This window comes from Macrobrachium nipponense, chromosome 6 (genome assembly GCF_015104395.2).
Source record: "Macrobrachium nipponense isolate FS-2020 chromosome 6, ASM1510439v2, whole genome shotgun sequence".
Classification (NCBI taxonomy): domain Eukaryota; kingdom Metazoa; phylum Arthropoda; class Malacostraca; order Decapoda; family Palaemonidae; genus Macrobrachium; species Macrobrachium nipponense.
In genome coordinates, this window is record NC_061108.1 from 91,397,437 (window position 1) to 91,414,461 (window position 17,025).

Here is a 17,025-nt window from a genome sequence, read left to right on the forward strand (position 1 = left end):
TTAGCGACTTTTTCTTCTTTAGCGACCTCTTCTTCACCCGGATATTCCTTTTAGAGGTACGATGCGAGGCCTCCTCTCGCTTGTTGTCTTATCCATTGGTGTTGACGCCCTTGCTGATAATCGCTTCACCTCTCCCGTGGCAGGGCTCTTCTTGACGTTGCCCGGCCTGGTTCATGGTCCTCCCTTTCTAATAATAATCATTTGGTCGGTACTGGGGCCGTTACCTTCGTGCTGATGACGGTGATTATATTTTCCCCTGATTGGCTGATTGATTTGGCGGTCATTGTCTTGCACTGGTTTCTTTTCCTACCAAGACAACGAACTCTTTTCGTCTTTCGAAATAATTCTGTACAAATTACATCACAATTCAGTAATTGAGGTTCACGTTCTTGCTTTTGTGTCCTGTATCTGCAGGTAAATGGTGCACTGGAGAAAAGACTTTGAAAGCTTCCTATTTGTTTTTAATTTTTTATTTCAGCAAGGCAGTGTTTATATCTGGTCATTGCCACGGCCACTTTTCCATTCACAAGGGGCACCTTGATTGGAAATACCGAAAAGGTTATATTACCGAAGTGCGCTGAGTAATGGCAGACGCGACGGGGCACTTGACCCCAAGCACTTTATTGGCCATTAGTTCATTTTTTAACTTGACAGCTTTAATAGAATTATTGTTGACCGTCCTGATAAATAGCATGGATTATATTGTACGAAAATGTTTAACTGAAAAGCCAACGAATAACGTCTTCATTAGAGTGGTTTAATTCATAAGTTCCTTATCATGCCGCTGTCTTACTTTTTTCGGAAGTTAGTTGAAGGAAAAATGTAATTAGTTTCATTCCAAATGTCTGGTATGCATATGCAAAATAATTGAGGGACTTCTTGACCTTTTGGTTCTTAGTTTTCTCGGGAAATAAAATGCTTATTCGTCTCTTCGAATAGTATTTTAAACAATATTTCGTGAGATGTAAGTGGCGATGTAGCCCCAGCCAGGTCATCGCATCCCAAATTTACAATACATAATTGCTTTTGTCGTTGAGGTTTACTTTAACTCTTTCCTGTTGGCGTAAAATAAACGAGTTACCTGTCCTGTCAGCTGTACCTTAAAGAATTTCTTTTACTGATTTCATAGATAGTTTTCAAATCCCGGACTTAGAACTTGGTGGTATATATAGTTTCACACGCTAACACTTATATACACAATAAAATTTGTATTTTTGATACAACGAAAATATAAGTCTTTCGAAATTCGTCCAACATACTAAATTTTGAATTTCGATGTATATTTGTATGAACACGCAAGAATATTCATTCAAGGGTCAACTCGTCTGATATACATATGTATATATGTTTGTGTATGTAGTGTTTATAGAAAAAATATCTAATTTAAAAAGATATTATATTTAAAGGTGGCGTTTTTAAGCAAGACGTTGATCAGGAATGAAATATGAAGCAAACTTTTAAAAATGAGCTTTCAAGAAAGAAATTGCTTGTAGAAATCTAGAAAAAAAACAGTTCATCATAATTTTGCCTCTTGTGATTTTCCGCCAAATTTTAAGTGCACGTTAAAGAAAATGATTATAAAAATAGAATTATGAATAATAGTAGACTTATATCAGATAATCAGGCGAGGCGTAAAGATTTTACGCGTGTCATGGAATATCAGCGATGTCGGACTCAGGGTCCCACTCGATATAAAAAGAGGAATTTAAGACTTAACTCCACCGCCAGGACTGATTAGTCAAAGGGTTTTAAAAGGCTCTAGTGTCAGTTAAGTCTCTCTCTCTCTCTCTCTCTCTCTCTCTCTCTTCTCTCTCTCTCTCTCAAATATTTTTTGTTGTAGCGTTCGTTGGATTAAATCTGAACGTAATCATAGTCGAACGGGATTCATAATCATATTTTGAAGATGGGAAAAGTTATCAAAGGTGAATTACAATTTTCCACTTGACAAAAATGCATACAAGAGAGAGAGAGAGAGAGAGAGAGAGAGAGAGAGAGAGAGAGAGAGAGAGAGAGAGAGAGAGAGGAGAGAGAGGAGGATGAAGGGTGAAGAGAGAGAGTTGGAGAAGAGAAAGGGGGATCATGATGGACGGATAAAAAAAAACAACTAAAAAAACTCCCCAAAGGAACAAAGTGATTGCAAATTTAAGCCAGTTGTTTACATTTTTGTAGCACCAGTTTGCCTGGAATTATTCTTATGTTATTATCATTCCTTAGGTCGGTAAGGTGTCAAAATATTTCTCAAGTCGGGGAGTTTATTTTTTGTGTGGATGGCATAATGACGGACAACACAGTGCCCTAATTTAGTCGAAGATCAAAGAGAACAATAGAAATAAAAAAAATTTTTGGTTGAGGTCGAATTTTTTTTAATTAACTAAAGGTAACTACGAATAATGAATGGATATCTGTGACATATTGGGCTAGGATCTTCCCATTATTCCCTTACCATACAGAATTTAAAAAACTTTTAATCTGTGCTTGTTTGAAATTTAACAGTTGTCAAGAAAAAAAGTTTGCATGACAAAAAATATTTTTCCTCGAATCTTAAGAACGTTTATTTTGACCAGGCAGTTAACTTCATTGAATTTGATGACTGAGTCTTTGAATTTTTAGGCTCACTATTTTACTGTACATGCTTAGCTATCCTATGCACTGGGCTCTGAATGAATGGCACAGGTCTCCTTCTAGAGGTGAATTTATTAAGGTCGTGCCAAACCTGATTTAGATCAAGACTTGCCTTACTACAGTAATTAGCAAGAGAAATTGCAGTAAATTATGCGTAAAATGCAGAATGATTAATTTTTATAAGTGTCACTACAGGGGCCACGACTAATTTATATATACGAAATTTATCAATAACTTATTAATTGGAAGTTATTTTTATTTTCATGTTAGTTCAGGCCTTAAGAGCCGAGAGTGCTTTGAAAACATAGCACAAACTCATGTGCAACAAATGCTTGCGTGATTTTCTTGTAATTATTGCCTTTTGTCGTGGCAGTTGTATTCGAACGGAAAATATGAATGGCGACCTTTCGATTTTTCTTTTCTACGTCATGAAGAGGAGCATTTATCTCTTCTTTTGTTATGTGACCTCACTTCGACCTTTATCTAAAAGAAAACACCAGCAGAACCAGTACAAGAAATTAAAATTAGGTTAATTTTCTGCATCAAAGTAAGAAATTAACAATGTGTAATAAAACGAACAAATTGGAATTATGGAATTATTACTCATTTCCTTACAGGTATTATTTTTTTGGGGGGGACAATCAAAATTTACTAATATATCAGTAAAATAAATAAAGTAAATGTATTTTGGGAAGAAGTAAATTCTATCTTCTTACTCTGATCACGATCAGTAACCGCTTCTTCGTAAGTTAAAAAAAAAATGAAGTTTTATAAATCGGTGATTGACAATTCAAATGCTTGTCGTTTGTTTGTAAGAGTTGAAGGAGTAAATCCGTTGTTTACTGTGACTTGTAGGACGTGCCTATTTTGAAAGCACTTTTGAACTTCTTGAATGGCTGCTTCATTCCTTCGCACCTCAGACTCATCTGATATCAGAGCAGAGTTATGCATTTTTTATGATGCTCTCTCTCTCTCTCTCTCTCTCTCTCTCTCTCTCTCTCTCTCTCTCTCTCTCTCTCTCTCTCAGATAAATCGTTCTTTCCCTTGAAGAAATAGGCCTCGTTTGTGTAAGGCTGTGGAATATCGATTTGCTATCTTGTTGGGAAGATTTAAGGAGGGTTGTGTCTTCTTTTAAAAATCTCGAAGGAAGACAGGACACCTTGTCAGCAAGGCCGTTACCGCTTCTGTTTGATTGTTTTATTTGCTTTTACTTGCGTGCCGCATTCGTGGACGACCACAGGCCCTTCAGCACTGAACTCATTTGAATAAACACGTGTTACTTATCAAGCGTTTGACGCGCCCTACGTGAAGTAAGCAGCTCTGGCTTGGTAGGTTGTCAGACTGCTTTCCTTTGAATTCCGTAAACTCCTTGATAGTGCTTGGGTAGGCCTGTCATGCAAGGGGGTAGGGTGGGGTGGGGAAAGTTAGTCAGGCTCGGACCTCAACAACAACCCCTGGTCAGCCAATTCAAACAAAAGAAATTTAAGACCTAAGCAGCAGACGGGTCAGAAATCTCAATGAATAATCCCTAAGATATATATTATATATATAATTATATATATTATATATATATATATATATATATATATATATATCTATATATATATATATATATATTATATATATATATATATTATCTATATATATATATATATATATATTATATTTATATTATGAAACATTTGTGTTCTTGTGAACATGAATACTGAGTAAGACTCCGGTATTTATTTTTCAGTTGATTCCGAGCTTCCGAGCTATATAGTGAACACAAAGTTGCTTTCATTATCATGCTTGTACTATTTCTAATTGGTTGAACACTGTTGATACTTCTGCTTAATGCTTAACTATTAGCTGGTCCATTTAACTTCGAGGCCAAATATTCGAGGAGAAATGACGCCAATTAGTGAAAATGAAGTTTTGATTAGTTTATGAAAATTTATGAAAAGAAGATGCATTAATACTATTTTGATCATAGAGAGTAATTTCAAGTTGAGTAACGCTGCCATCTGAGAAAAAGAAAAGGTAAAGATTTAATATGTCGAGGTGAGTAATGAGTAAAAAATTAAGTTTTTGACTGTAAATTGTCGGTGAGTATGCAAAGTTGAAAATGGCTTTACTAAGATAGTGGAATATCAGTTATCTAAAGAATTCGGGTCAAATACCTTTATATTTACAACTTCATTTTTTATAACATCTGCCACAAGATGAGAATTATTATGGTAGAATCAGTGGTGTCCTTTGATTGCCAGCTCTGCAAAGTCCTAATTTTGTATGCAGTATATTCAATAAGGGGTGGCCCCCGAGAAAAGATAGGACAGTGATTCATCAACTGCTGCGTCGTGGATGAACCCATCTTTTCCACATCACCCTCCAATTCAGATATCTATGACGAATGCTCATCAGTAGTGCGTTGACTCCCCCCTACACTTAATGCACTGTTCACCTCTACACATCCACAAATTTCTCTCTTGTTGAATTTTGTTGTGTCACATTTATTAAACAAACAAGCCATGCATCCATTCTTCACTTACATAAAGGAGAGTTTGCACAACAGTTATTTATTACATTCCAACCTTGGACGTACGAAACTTCCTCAGCCATGTTGTGATTTTCTCTCACTTCCAGACCCCATTAGGAAGGTGAATAATTGTTGTAGTTACATGTCAGCATTTTCTTTTTCTCCATTATTGACCATCGTTTCTCTTATCTATGCTTTCAAAGGTACAGATATGTCCCATTATTTATAGCTCTTTTTTTAACGACCTTGAAGGTAGTGAAAGTATTCAGTATTTCTTCAGAATTACCTAAATTCCACTTCCTTAATTTTGGAGTTCCGTTTCTGATATCTATATTAGATGACATATATACGCGCTTATCGGGTATGGCTCCATGAAATGTTGATGAGACAAAGCGTTAAATAATGAAGAGAGAGAGAGAGAGAGAGAGAGAGAGAGAGAGAGAGAGAGAGAGAGAGAGAGTGTCTGTTACAAGGCGTTACAAGGATTAGGATGTCTCAAAGACTTATTAGTCCATCCGAGGAGACATCGTGTGTCCACTTATCTCTAGGAGCAGGTTTTACTGTTCAGTCACAGTGTTCTAATGATTTTGTCTAGCTTTCTTTCAAACTTCCACGCTGTTGCTGTTTACAACTTCTGGTGGCAGTTTATTCCACGTGTCTCATATCTTGTATGTAAAGAATTTCCCACAATGGGATGTGTTGTATCTCTTCTGTTCTAGTTTCCATTCATTATTTCTTGTCTGGTTTTCGTTTAACGTAAATAGGTTACCGTCTACTTTTGTTATGACTTTCAGTATTTTGAATGTTGAGAGAGAGAGAGAGAGAGAGAGAGTGACTGACCCTTCTTCCCCTCTTCCTTCCTGTGATACATCAGCCTGTCCCTCTTGTGCTTCATTTAGTCCAGTAGTGGTCTTTAGCATCCCAAGACCCGTCCAGAGTCCCGGATCTTAGATCGGTGTGAGATTGCAAGGCAACAGAATATGTTACGCCCATCTACTGCCCCCACCAATTCCCACAGATCCCCTCCCTCATTCTTCTTTTGTCATCCCGGAGCATTTTGTTGCTTGCTCTCTCTCTCTCTCTCTCTCTCTCTCTCTCTCTCTCTCTCTCTCTCTCTCTCTCTGCTGAATGAATTAAAAGACTATTTTTCTCTGGTGAATCACAAGCAGCCCGCTGATAAAAATTCGTCCGGAAGAAAACGATAATCACACACACACACACACAGAGAGAGAGAGAAGAGGAATAGACGAGTGAGCGCACCTCGAGGAGGAGAGAGAGAGAGAGAGAGCAGGATCGAGAGAGAGAGAGAGAGAGAAATTCTTAGTCCTAAGTCAACTAGATGATTTCGCCTCTTGAACCCAACTCATTATGTTATTTCCTCCTCTGCAACTTTTTCTTACAACTGTCCCTGCCTATCTTTCGGCTTTTGTTAAGCTAAGCTTCAGTTATAATTGAGAAGACAAGGATACTTGGCCAATTTCCTTATTCTATGTAATTGCTTCTTTATTGCTTACTTTTTTTTCGTCCATTGCAACTTTTATTAGCTGCTGTGTGGTAACGTAACTCACACGAATTGCATCTGAGATATGAAGCATGATAGCAACGAAACTAAGGTGTATCTTTTTATTGTTATGGCGTTTGCCATCCACTTTATTAGAACATATGATGGAGCGTTTTAACTGGGTACAAGGGAAGGAGACAAACGCCGACATTCTGTTTCGAATCAGCTGCGATGTAAGCTGGGTTTTGAGCCTTATGCGTTACATGAGCTTTTAGCAACAAAAAATAAAAGATAATAGTTTGCTGTTTTTCAACTTGACTTGGAGAATTGCATACATTATGTATGATTAATTTACCGACCCCATCCCCCGTCTCTCTCTCTCTCTCTCTATTTATTATATATATATATATATATATATATATATATATATATATATATATATATATACAAATAGTAGATATCATATGTATATTTATACTTGCACAAACACATACATTATATTTTTTTTTATTTACGATGTTTAACTGAGTGCTTACGCCATGGATTGGGTTCACATATACACATAAATAAAGATATATGCCACGAAGGAAAATAAACGATGGAGTATCCGCGAGACCTTTCCACGTTTAAACGACCTTTAGTAAAGGACGTTTAAACGTCGAAAGGTCTCGCGGATACTCCGTCGTTTATTTTCCTTCGTGGCATATATCTTTATTTATGGAATTATCACGTTCCTAACTTTCTTGATTCAGTTATACACATATACACATATATAAATGTAGGTAGTGTTCGAGAAGTTTTTCTCTAGACGGTTTTTTTTTTTTCGAATCAAAAACCTTCAGAAGTGTTGAAGTAAATTTTCTGTGAATTTTCCCTAATATGAAACCTGTTGACTCTGGTATATTAAGAGATCTCGGGATTGTGATTTTGTGATACCTTTTAGGATGAAATAGTTTGACTATACAGGCCGTCCGTAAAGAGAGAGAGAGAGAGAGAGAGAGAGAGAGAGAGAGAGAGAGAGAGAGAGAGAGAGAGAGAGTCGTAGAATCGATACCTGTACGTAAACAAGTTTTTGAAAAGAGAGACTTAGTATAATAAAATACTCCAGAGCGTATGGTAGAGAACTGTGAAAGGGTATGATGTGCTGCTAATGAGACTAATGATTACGATATAAGCTTATTCCAAATTGTGGGAGGTATTGCACATTGTTTGACTTCTAGGAATGGATGCCTTTTGATCTTGAGGAACCGCTAGTTGGATAAAGCTACCTTATCAGTTTAATGTGATTACATGAATACTTATCCAAACATACAGTATCTACACTTTTACAGACATAAGAAGCATCTCTAGTAAACAGTGATGAGCTGTTGTCATGGGTGTGGATTATTGAATTTATATGTTTATATGCTTATTTAAATTTTTCTATTACTTCCTTGTCTACCCATAGGTGATAAATGATTCCAAAACAATATTATTTTTATCTTTCGTTTTAATCTGGTTCCTTTTCTCTTTTTTCCCTGAGCCTTTGGAATCTTACTTATTATGATTTCTATGTTTTTCATTTCTTCATCGTCTACCCCAGTGATTCCCAAAATAAGGTCTGCGGACCCCTGGGGCTCCAGGAGAAGGCCCTAGGGGGGTCCGCGACACAATGAAAAAATTCAATTTTTTTCAATTCCAGGAAAAAATTGCGGCTGCATTCACAAATTTTACTTTGTACAGAAATTAAAGCAATAAAATAGCTACTGAAAATATCTTATATATTTACTTATACTTACTGTGTGCAGGAATATGCAAACATTAAATGTATTACGTTGTCATGGGTATTCCGGTTTGGTAATGATAACTTTTGATTGGCTGGGGTCCTTGGTATGGTCAAGTTTGGGAACTACTGGCCTACCCTAAGATAATATATTATTCAAAACAATTTTCTGGTCTACCCTAAGATAATATATTATTCAAAACAATTTTATTTGCATTTCTCATTTTAATCGAAGTTCCTCTCTCTCCCTGCAGATGACGTGCAAGTTAACGGAGCACTCGGGAAACCGTCCTCCCCAGTGCCTTATCTGCGACGCCAGATCCCCCGACCCATCCCGACGGCATCCGGTCACAAATGCCATCGATGGCACCGATTCCTACTGGCAGTCGCCTTCGCTCGCGGCCGGAAGGCGGTACGAGTGGGTCACGCTGACTCTGGACCTCAAGGAAGTAAGTTTAAAAAGTTCTTCGTTGGTGTTTGGTTACTCGGGGAGTAAGCCTACAAACTACTTTGTTGTTGTTGTTGTTGTTGTTGTTGTTGTTGGAGGGGTTAGGAAAGGTCTATGGAAAAGCCTATAAAGGTCTGAGTTAAAGATACGGGAATTTCAGGATACGATCTTTATGATTTTTTTTATAAGAATGAAAATATGAAAAATAAAAAAATGTGCGTGTTAAACAGTACAGAACGATTATTTCTAATAAAATATACTGTATTCGTTTTTCTTTGGTGAAACAACGTTCTATTCGACCGTAGATTTTAGCAAGCCCCCCCCCCCCCCCAGTAAGCTAGAGGTCGAATATCACACCTTGTTGCTAAAGACCTCTGCCATGGTTTAGTTGATCTCACCAAAACTGTATTTCTTTTTTTATATATTTTCGATCATAGGTTTAATTTTCTAGTTCCCAGAAAATTTGCTTGTCTTTTCCATTACTTGTGACGTGGAATTAATGTTAGGGCGTAACTCGACACTACGTTTGAAGTGTCACTCACTACGAATATTTTTTCATTTTTCTTCCATTGCTGTTTTACTCAATTCATTATGTGGCTCTGTATCATCCTCTTTTGTTTTTGTTTTTACCAATCGTTGAGGACAACTGAACATTGTTATAAGAACTTAACATAATCATGAGAAAGTCATTGTTATTATAGTAATGGATGCTTGTGTCCTACATGTCCTATCGTCAAATTAGATCATCTTTCTTTCCAGTTGCTATGTTCATTGTAGCCAAGAGGTTGAAAAAAAGAGGCCACTGTATACTTAGGTTTATTTTATCAGTCATCCGCGGTTTATTTTGTCTCCCGTTGATTTATTCAACACGGGGCCGTTCGTTGTCAGTATAGGGATTATAGATTCAAAGCTCGTCGTTTGGGAGTGACCCTTTGCCGGATGTCACAAGTATACCAATAAAATGTTCAAATCTGTCATCAAAAAGCATACGAAAGTCATCTGCATAGAAGCGTTTGTGAGCACCCGCACACACATTAATACTTATATATATATATATATATATATATATATATATATATATATATATATATATATATATATACATACAAATATATAGGCATTAAGCTACAAGTGTCTTTTAATATCCAATTCGCTTTACCTCGGAATTAATATATTTTCATTTATGTTAACCCAAAGGGAATTTTTTAGTTGATAATAATTTCGTCCTCTCGTGGATTCGAAACAGCGGACAGAGGAGAAATCAGGACTTCAGTGACATTATCGACTCGGCCAACTTGTAATGTCACTGAAGTCCTGATTTCTCCTCTGTCCGCTGGTTCGAATCCACGAGAAGACGAAATTATTAACAACTAAAAAATTATCCTTCGGTTAACATATATGAAAAGTATATTAATTCCGAGGTAGAGCGAATTGCATATTAAAGGACATTTGTAGCTTAATGTATGTGCATGAAACACGGTGATGTGATATAAACTTATATATATGTATATATAAATATATATTTATGTACATTGTATACATTATATATATATATATATATATATATATATATATATATTATTATATATAGATATAGATATAAATATTCTTCGAAGATGACTATAATGGGTCGTATATTGCTTTGCCAATCTTCCCATCCTTCCCTTCTCAACTGTTGTAAATTCTGGGCACATTCACTTACCGAAAAAATGAAACTTCTCCCACTGGTGATGTTTGCTGAAAATGATCGGTACACGAAGCCAACGGACCGAATAATAACACAGTTTGTATCTTCTGGTAGCACAGTAGCAGCGTCTTAATTGACCTGCAAAGATGACATGGATACCCCCCTTCCTCTCCCCAGCGCCCCATCCCCAACGATAGCCACGGTGTTAAATAGTTCCTCACAGTCGGTCGCCCGAGGGCGAGAAGGGAAAGTCTAAACATGACCTCAGAGTAGAATCACTGTCTCGAGACTACCTGGCGGTGGCGGCGGCGGCTGGGCAGTGTTGAATATTCTCGACTCCTTAACCCCTGGCGGACCCCTCGTATAATCCGGGCGGTAAATCTCTTGCATATCTCCAGAGGCTTTATTCCCAGATACGTTAACCCTTGTGAGAATGAGACTTTATCAAAAGCTGCCATCTGCGCGCTGTCCTGAAGTTTGACCATTAATCGTGGTCGGGGCCTTCTAAGGGGCGAAAAACGGGCATTAAGTCAAGAAGGAGAGTGTTCTAATGTTGTGATAATAATAAGAAAGGAGGTTCTAACATACCGACTTATTAGGATTACATGAAGCATCTCGACCGTGAAAGCTTACTTGATGAGTGAGAGTAGCCGCTATTATTATTATTATTATTATTATTATTATTATTATTATTATTATTATTATTGGGAAAAAGTCTCTATCACGAGAGCATATATATAATGTTCTAAAGGGGCCACAATAATACAAAGTGTAAAAAGTCCGTGTATAATTTTTGAAGACTTTGTAAAGTCTTCAAAATTATACACGGACTTTTTACACTTTGTATTATTGTGGACCCTTTAGAACATTATTATTATTATTATTATTATTATTATTATTATTATTATTATTATTATTATTATTATTATTATTATTATTATTATTATTAATTGGGAAAGTAAATCCACAGTAGTATGCTTGTTTGATTTTGTTTTTTAAAATATACACAGCAGAAGGCTTTCGATGACCTGCACGGATCTCCTTGTCAAGGGGAACCGTGTAGGGTATCGAAAGCCTTCTGCTGTATATTATGTGTATAATTAAAAAAAATAAAAAAGACATACTACTGTGGATTTACTTTCACAATTTAATAATAATAATAATAATCTACCCCCACTGGAATTTTTACCAATAAAAATCCAATCGTCTTTGACTATTACCTAATTGAGTATATGTCAACCTTCGGTGCGTTGCTCACCAGTTTAAGCAACAATGAGAAAGCAATAATTAGAAGAATAGAGAAGAACCTTTATAAAATTAATGCAGCTAAGGCAGCAATCACTTTTAATAAAACATGTTTAAAAGAGGGTTTTCTTCCAGCATATTATTATTATTATTATTATTATTATTATTATTATTATTATTATTATTATTATTATTATTATTATTATTATTATTATTCATAATGAGGTTTAATTCCCACGGAACAAAGCGAAAGATCGTGAACTAGACAGCAGGCCTCTGTAGAATTAAATGGTCGTTTGTGAACAAAGGATTAAAGGAAAAGAAAGAAGTAAAATGAATGTAGTTACATCAAATGACAATAGAGTGGCGTTGATGACAATAATCGAGAACATATAACATAAATATAGCAATGCGTCGGTATTATTATTGTTAATGGTTATAGCAGTAGGCCATTTTTATTACCCACCAAATGACCTAGTTTTCATGGAAGGAGCGACAACAAATAATGCACAAAATGTTCCCATTCCTGGAAAGGAAACCTGATACTTCAGCCAGTTTATCTTTCATTAAACCATTAGTCTCGGAATTCCTTCTTTACAATCTTTCTGGTGTGAAGAAAAAAAATGCTGTTTTTTCAATAAAACACCAGATTTCAAAACTTGGCCATTTCCACCTTCTTTGTGACGGTTTTAATGCTTGTTTGAATCAAGTTTCTCTTTTATTCGAGTTTTTTTTTTATTTCCTCACATTATTAAACGCCCTTTGTGGAATTAATTTTCACAATTTATTCATGACTGTTAGATTTGGATGCCGTACGATTATGTGCGTGCTAATAATCTAGTTGGCTTTAAAAATAAATATACCGGTTAGGAGTAACAAAGCTTCACCATTCCAACATCTCTTGCTATCGCTTTTCCTTTTCATCACCAGTTTCATCATATGTTCCATTATCAACACTAATGGTATAGATAACAGAATTAGCCTGCAAGTTTCTTTGACAACGCAACTCCTTCAGTGAGAATGCTCACCCCACCCAACAATGAAAGTTAATAGCGTTATCGTATGTGGGTCACGATGTCAGTGTAAAATGTTATGCAGCTAACGTGTCAGAATGATACCATTCATCAACCGGAAATGTAAAACAGCTTATCAGGAAGTACTATATGAAATGTTCTGCCAAACAGGGTTTCTGATGGCGGACTGTGCACCATCATGCTTGTACTGGGTAATGTTGGTTTCTTGGTTAGTGGGGCTGTGATCAGCCATGCATGTCTGCATTCCCACCATTATTTTCTGCTCTCTTGGTTGGCCAGTACTCTCTCTCTCTCTCTCTCTCTCTCTCTCTCTCTCTCTCTCTCTGTTTTTCTGAAGTTCCTTTCCCTCCAGAATTGAGAGGGATTTGAGATCTTTTGTCTATGGTATGCCGGTGTGTGAGAATGCCAATATGTTAACTGATAACTCTCAACAGTATCATGGTGATTGTAATGACAGCAATGATGATATTGGAAGTGACGAATAGGTCACTCAGTCGAAATGAGAAGCCATATGGTATCAACGCTCGGACCCACAAAAGTGGGTCAGTACTTTATCTGTCCATCATAATCTTAATAAGGAAAGTCATAGACAGCGTTGATGGGAAGGCGTGGGTTTAACGGGACCGCTCTTCGGGATCTCCCGGAAAGTGGATGGCTTTTACAAGACTCGGCTTTTCCCGGAGTCCTTGATGACCCTTTCTGAACCCTACAATAAAGATCCTTCGCTTATCGGAATGAATTTTCTCCAGTCAACTCTAATCTTCATAACCCTCGGGATTTTTAGTTAATGGTTGAAGCTGTCGAGGGGACGAATTTTTTTCTCTTTTATCTTTCTTCCTCTTCATCCTCCCCCATCTCTTCCTCTTCCCTTTCGTTAGTATATTTCAGTTGTTTTATCCCAAGGGACCCCTTTCCTTCACCTTCCTCCCTTGTCTTAAATCTTTCTCTGCGTGATGTATTTCTAACGTTTCGCGTCCATTACCTGCGGTCTTTTTTCATAACTTTCACTTTGTTTTTTTTTCCAATTTCTTGATTCTCTTTATTTTAATAGAAGATTGCGTTGATTATTGTTTATATTTTACTTGATTTCCTGACTTTGGAAGAAGATTCGTTGGAGAAGTTCATTTGCATTCTGAATTCGTTCTTATTTTTGGCGAAGACAAACAAATGAAGCTTTTCGATGCAGTTTTAGGTTTACGGTACATGATTGTAACCATTAAAAAAAAAAGATGCCTTGTGGTACAAGTCTCACAGCAATGTAAGGAATTCCTCTCTCTCTCTCTCTCTCTCTCTCTCTCTCTCTCTCTCCTCAATCTTCAACTGGAAACTTGTATATATAGATAGTAACAGATTACAAACTTGAGTTCCAAACGGAAATCAGCCCGCAGAGACGAGTCATAGGAAAATACTACCAACAAATAATACTCTCTCTCTCTCTCTCTCTCTCTCTCTCTCTCTCTCTCTCTCTCTCTCAGAGAACACTGTCTGCTTTTGTTTGCTTTTAAGTTATGCCGCTTGATGCTTCTCAGAATCAAGGTCTTGCTCGTAAGTCAACCTCTTTGACACTACAATGGTGTGGTCTTTGTTTATGTTGCTTGTCAGGGGCTGTACGTAATTACCGCTCCGAGTTTGAAAAATGCCGTTGAATTATGAAGGGAATAAACTGTTGCAGTTTGGGGCCACTGGGTAGTGTTTTTCACTTTTTAACCAGTAGATATGTTTAATGTTCCCTTGCTCGTTATCTTTATATATATATATATATATATAATAAATATATATATATATATATATATATGATATGAATAACTTGATCACGAAGTATATAAAACGATGCTATGTATAAATAAAGGTTTTTTGCCACGAAGGAAAAAATGAAAAAGCTTTTTCATTTTTTCCCTCGTGGCAAAAAACCTTTATATATATATATATATATATATATATATATATATATATATATATATATATATATATATACATATATTTAATGAATGCGCTATGCTGTGATGTGTCTGCATCGAAGTGAAGAGGTTATTGTGGTTATGAAAATACATTTCTACGTGGTAAAACGGATGAGAAGAATTTTTATATACATTAAGTTACATACATACATACATACATACATACACACAAATATGCAGTATGCATTATATTACTCCAAATACAGGTACGTGATTGCGTACTCCCTTTATATACACCATATGTAAAAGGAGCGAGGAGAGTCGAGGACATATAGTATATATACAATATATCTGCTTTATGCTTGCTGTATCTACCTGCTTGTCACAGGTTCTCTTCATCTTGTGCATAAAACGACCATAAAGAGTTCAAGAGCTGTTTTACGACAGGAGTGACATCTCTCTTCCCTGCTTTTGAAGATTTTCCTTTCGGCATTTCGTCTCTCTCTCTCTATCTCTTCACTCTTTTCGCTCTCTCCTCTCTCTTCTCTCTCTCTTTTAATATTTATTTTACTTTTAATATTTTATACATATATTATATATATATATATATATACATTATAATATATATATATATATATATATGGATACACACCACACATACACACACACACACACATATATATATATATATATATATATATATATATATATATATATATATATATATATATATATATATATTGTAAATATAAATGAATAATTATAAGCACTCCGTGTGTATGTGTGTTTACTATATCGACATATGTATATTCAAAATGGAGTTATTTGTCAGAAAAATTTCGTATCACAATTTCCTTCGTAAGAATGTGAAAATTATTTGTCAAAATCCTCAAACTTGTTTTAGTGGTTGCCTTCCTCTTCGTTCGTCATATTTGTCTGGGAGGTTGAAATTACTACGTAAAATAACAATATTTTTTTTTTCTACCCACTTGAGACAAATGTAAAAGCTTCCGAGACATTCCAGCGATATCTTTACTGTTATCATCTTTGTTTTAGGTGTGCAGTTTGCATTAAATTTTGTGAAGAGTAAACTGTTGCACTGTTAAATTAATTTTTTTTTTTTTTTTAATTTACCTCCTGAAGTTGTCGCCATTTTCATCACTCAACCAGATTAGTAAGTAGCATGAAGAAAGGAACAAATTTTGCAACCAAAATTTCAAGCTCTAATCAAATGCAGCATAAGATTCTTGTAGCATTATTACAATTATTCTACTCATTCGCCAACCTGGTACCGCTCTGCTGTGTGAGTTAATTAATCAAGAAAAATTTGTAGCCAAACTTGCTAGCTCAAACCGAACGCAACATCAAATTTTCATGGCATTATCACAAAATATAGGATGCTTTATACTACCGGAACCTCAATGAGCTAAAAGAAAATAAGTCACTTAAAAATTATATGATGTTCTCGGGATGAGTGTGCCATTTGAAGCTATGACGAAACTGCTTACATTGTTTACCTTTTGATTACCTGACATTCGGAGAATAATCACGGTTAACACCGAAAAAGTCCAGAATTGTGCATTTCACAGAAATTGACTACTATAAATCATATGTGCATTATTTTTCTATTCCTGTTTGACAAATAAAACTTGGAGTAAATGTCTTTTCTTGGAGGAAGCAATTTGATAAAACTGAAACGTATACACATCACACATTAAAGAACTTGTGACTGCCAGTTCTTCGTTACTGGATCTGGAAGAATTATAACTACACATTTAGGTCTCATTCTTTTGAAATCTCTTGCAGGTCTCAGTATTGTAAAACATTTTTAGGTCTAATTGATATAAAACACGTTAGGTTTCATTATTTTTAGGTTTCGATATTATAAAACACTTTTAGGTCTCATAATTATATAGTACTCATTACTGTAAAACACCCTTAGGACTCATTATTATAAACATTTCAAGATTAGAGATGTGAATTACTCCATATGCAGAAATTTGCTGGAATAATCATCTCATGTGGCTCAGTAATTTATTGGAATAATAATTCCAGGTGGTTCAGTAATTTTTTTGGGAATAATCATCCCAGATTGTGGAGTGATTTATCGGAATAATCATCCCATGTTGCGCAGTAATATATTGGAATAATCATCCCAGGTGGCTCAGTCATTTTTTTGAATAATCATAATAGGTGGTTAGTAATTTGTTGAAATAATCATCCCAGGTGGTGCAGGAGTTTGTTGGAATAATCATCCCGGGCGGTTCAGTAATTTGTTGGAATAATTATCCCAGGTGGTTCAGTAATTTG

General features: G+C 35.8%; 1 protein-coding gene across 5 annotated transcripts in view; it reads left to right on the forward strand.

Annotated features, from left to right (window-relative positions):
- LOC135216235 (laminin subunit alpha lam-3-like) overlaps window positions 1-17,025 on the forward strand; it is a 567,145-nt gene that overhangs the window by 179,136 nt on the left and 370,984 nt on the right. For all 5 annotated transcript variants that reach the window (XR_010314834.1, XM_064251389.1, XM_064251390.1 and 2 more), the window contains exon 3: window positions 8,658-8,852. Coding sequence is in view for 4 of the 5 variants with exons in the window: in XM_064251389.1 (XP_064107459.1) it covers window positions 8,658-8,852 (195 nt within the window). In the remaining variant the exon portion in view is untranslated. The remainder of the gene's footprint in view (window positions 1-8,657; window positions 8,853-17,025) is intronic.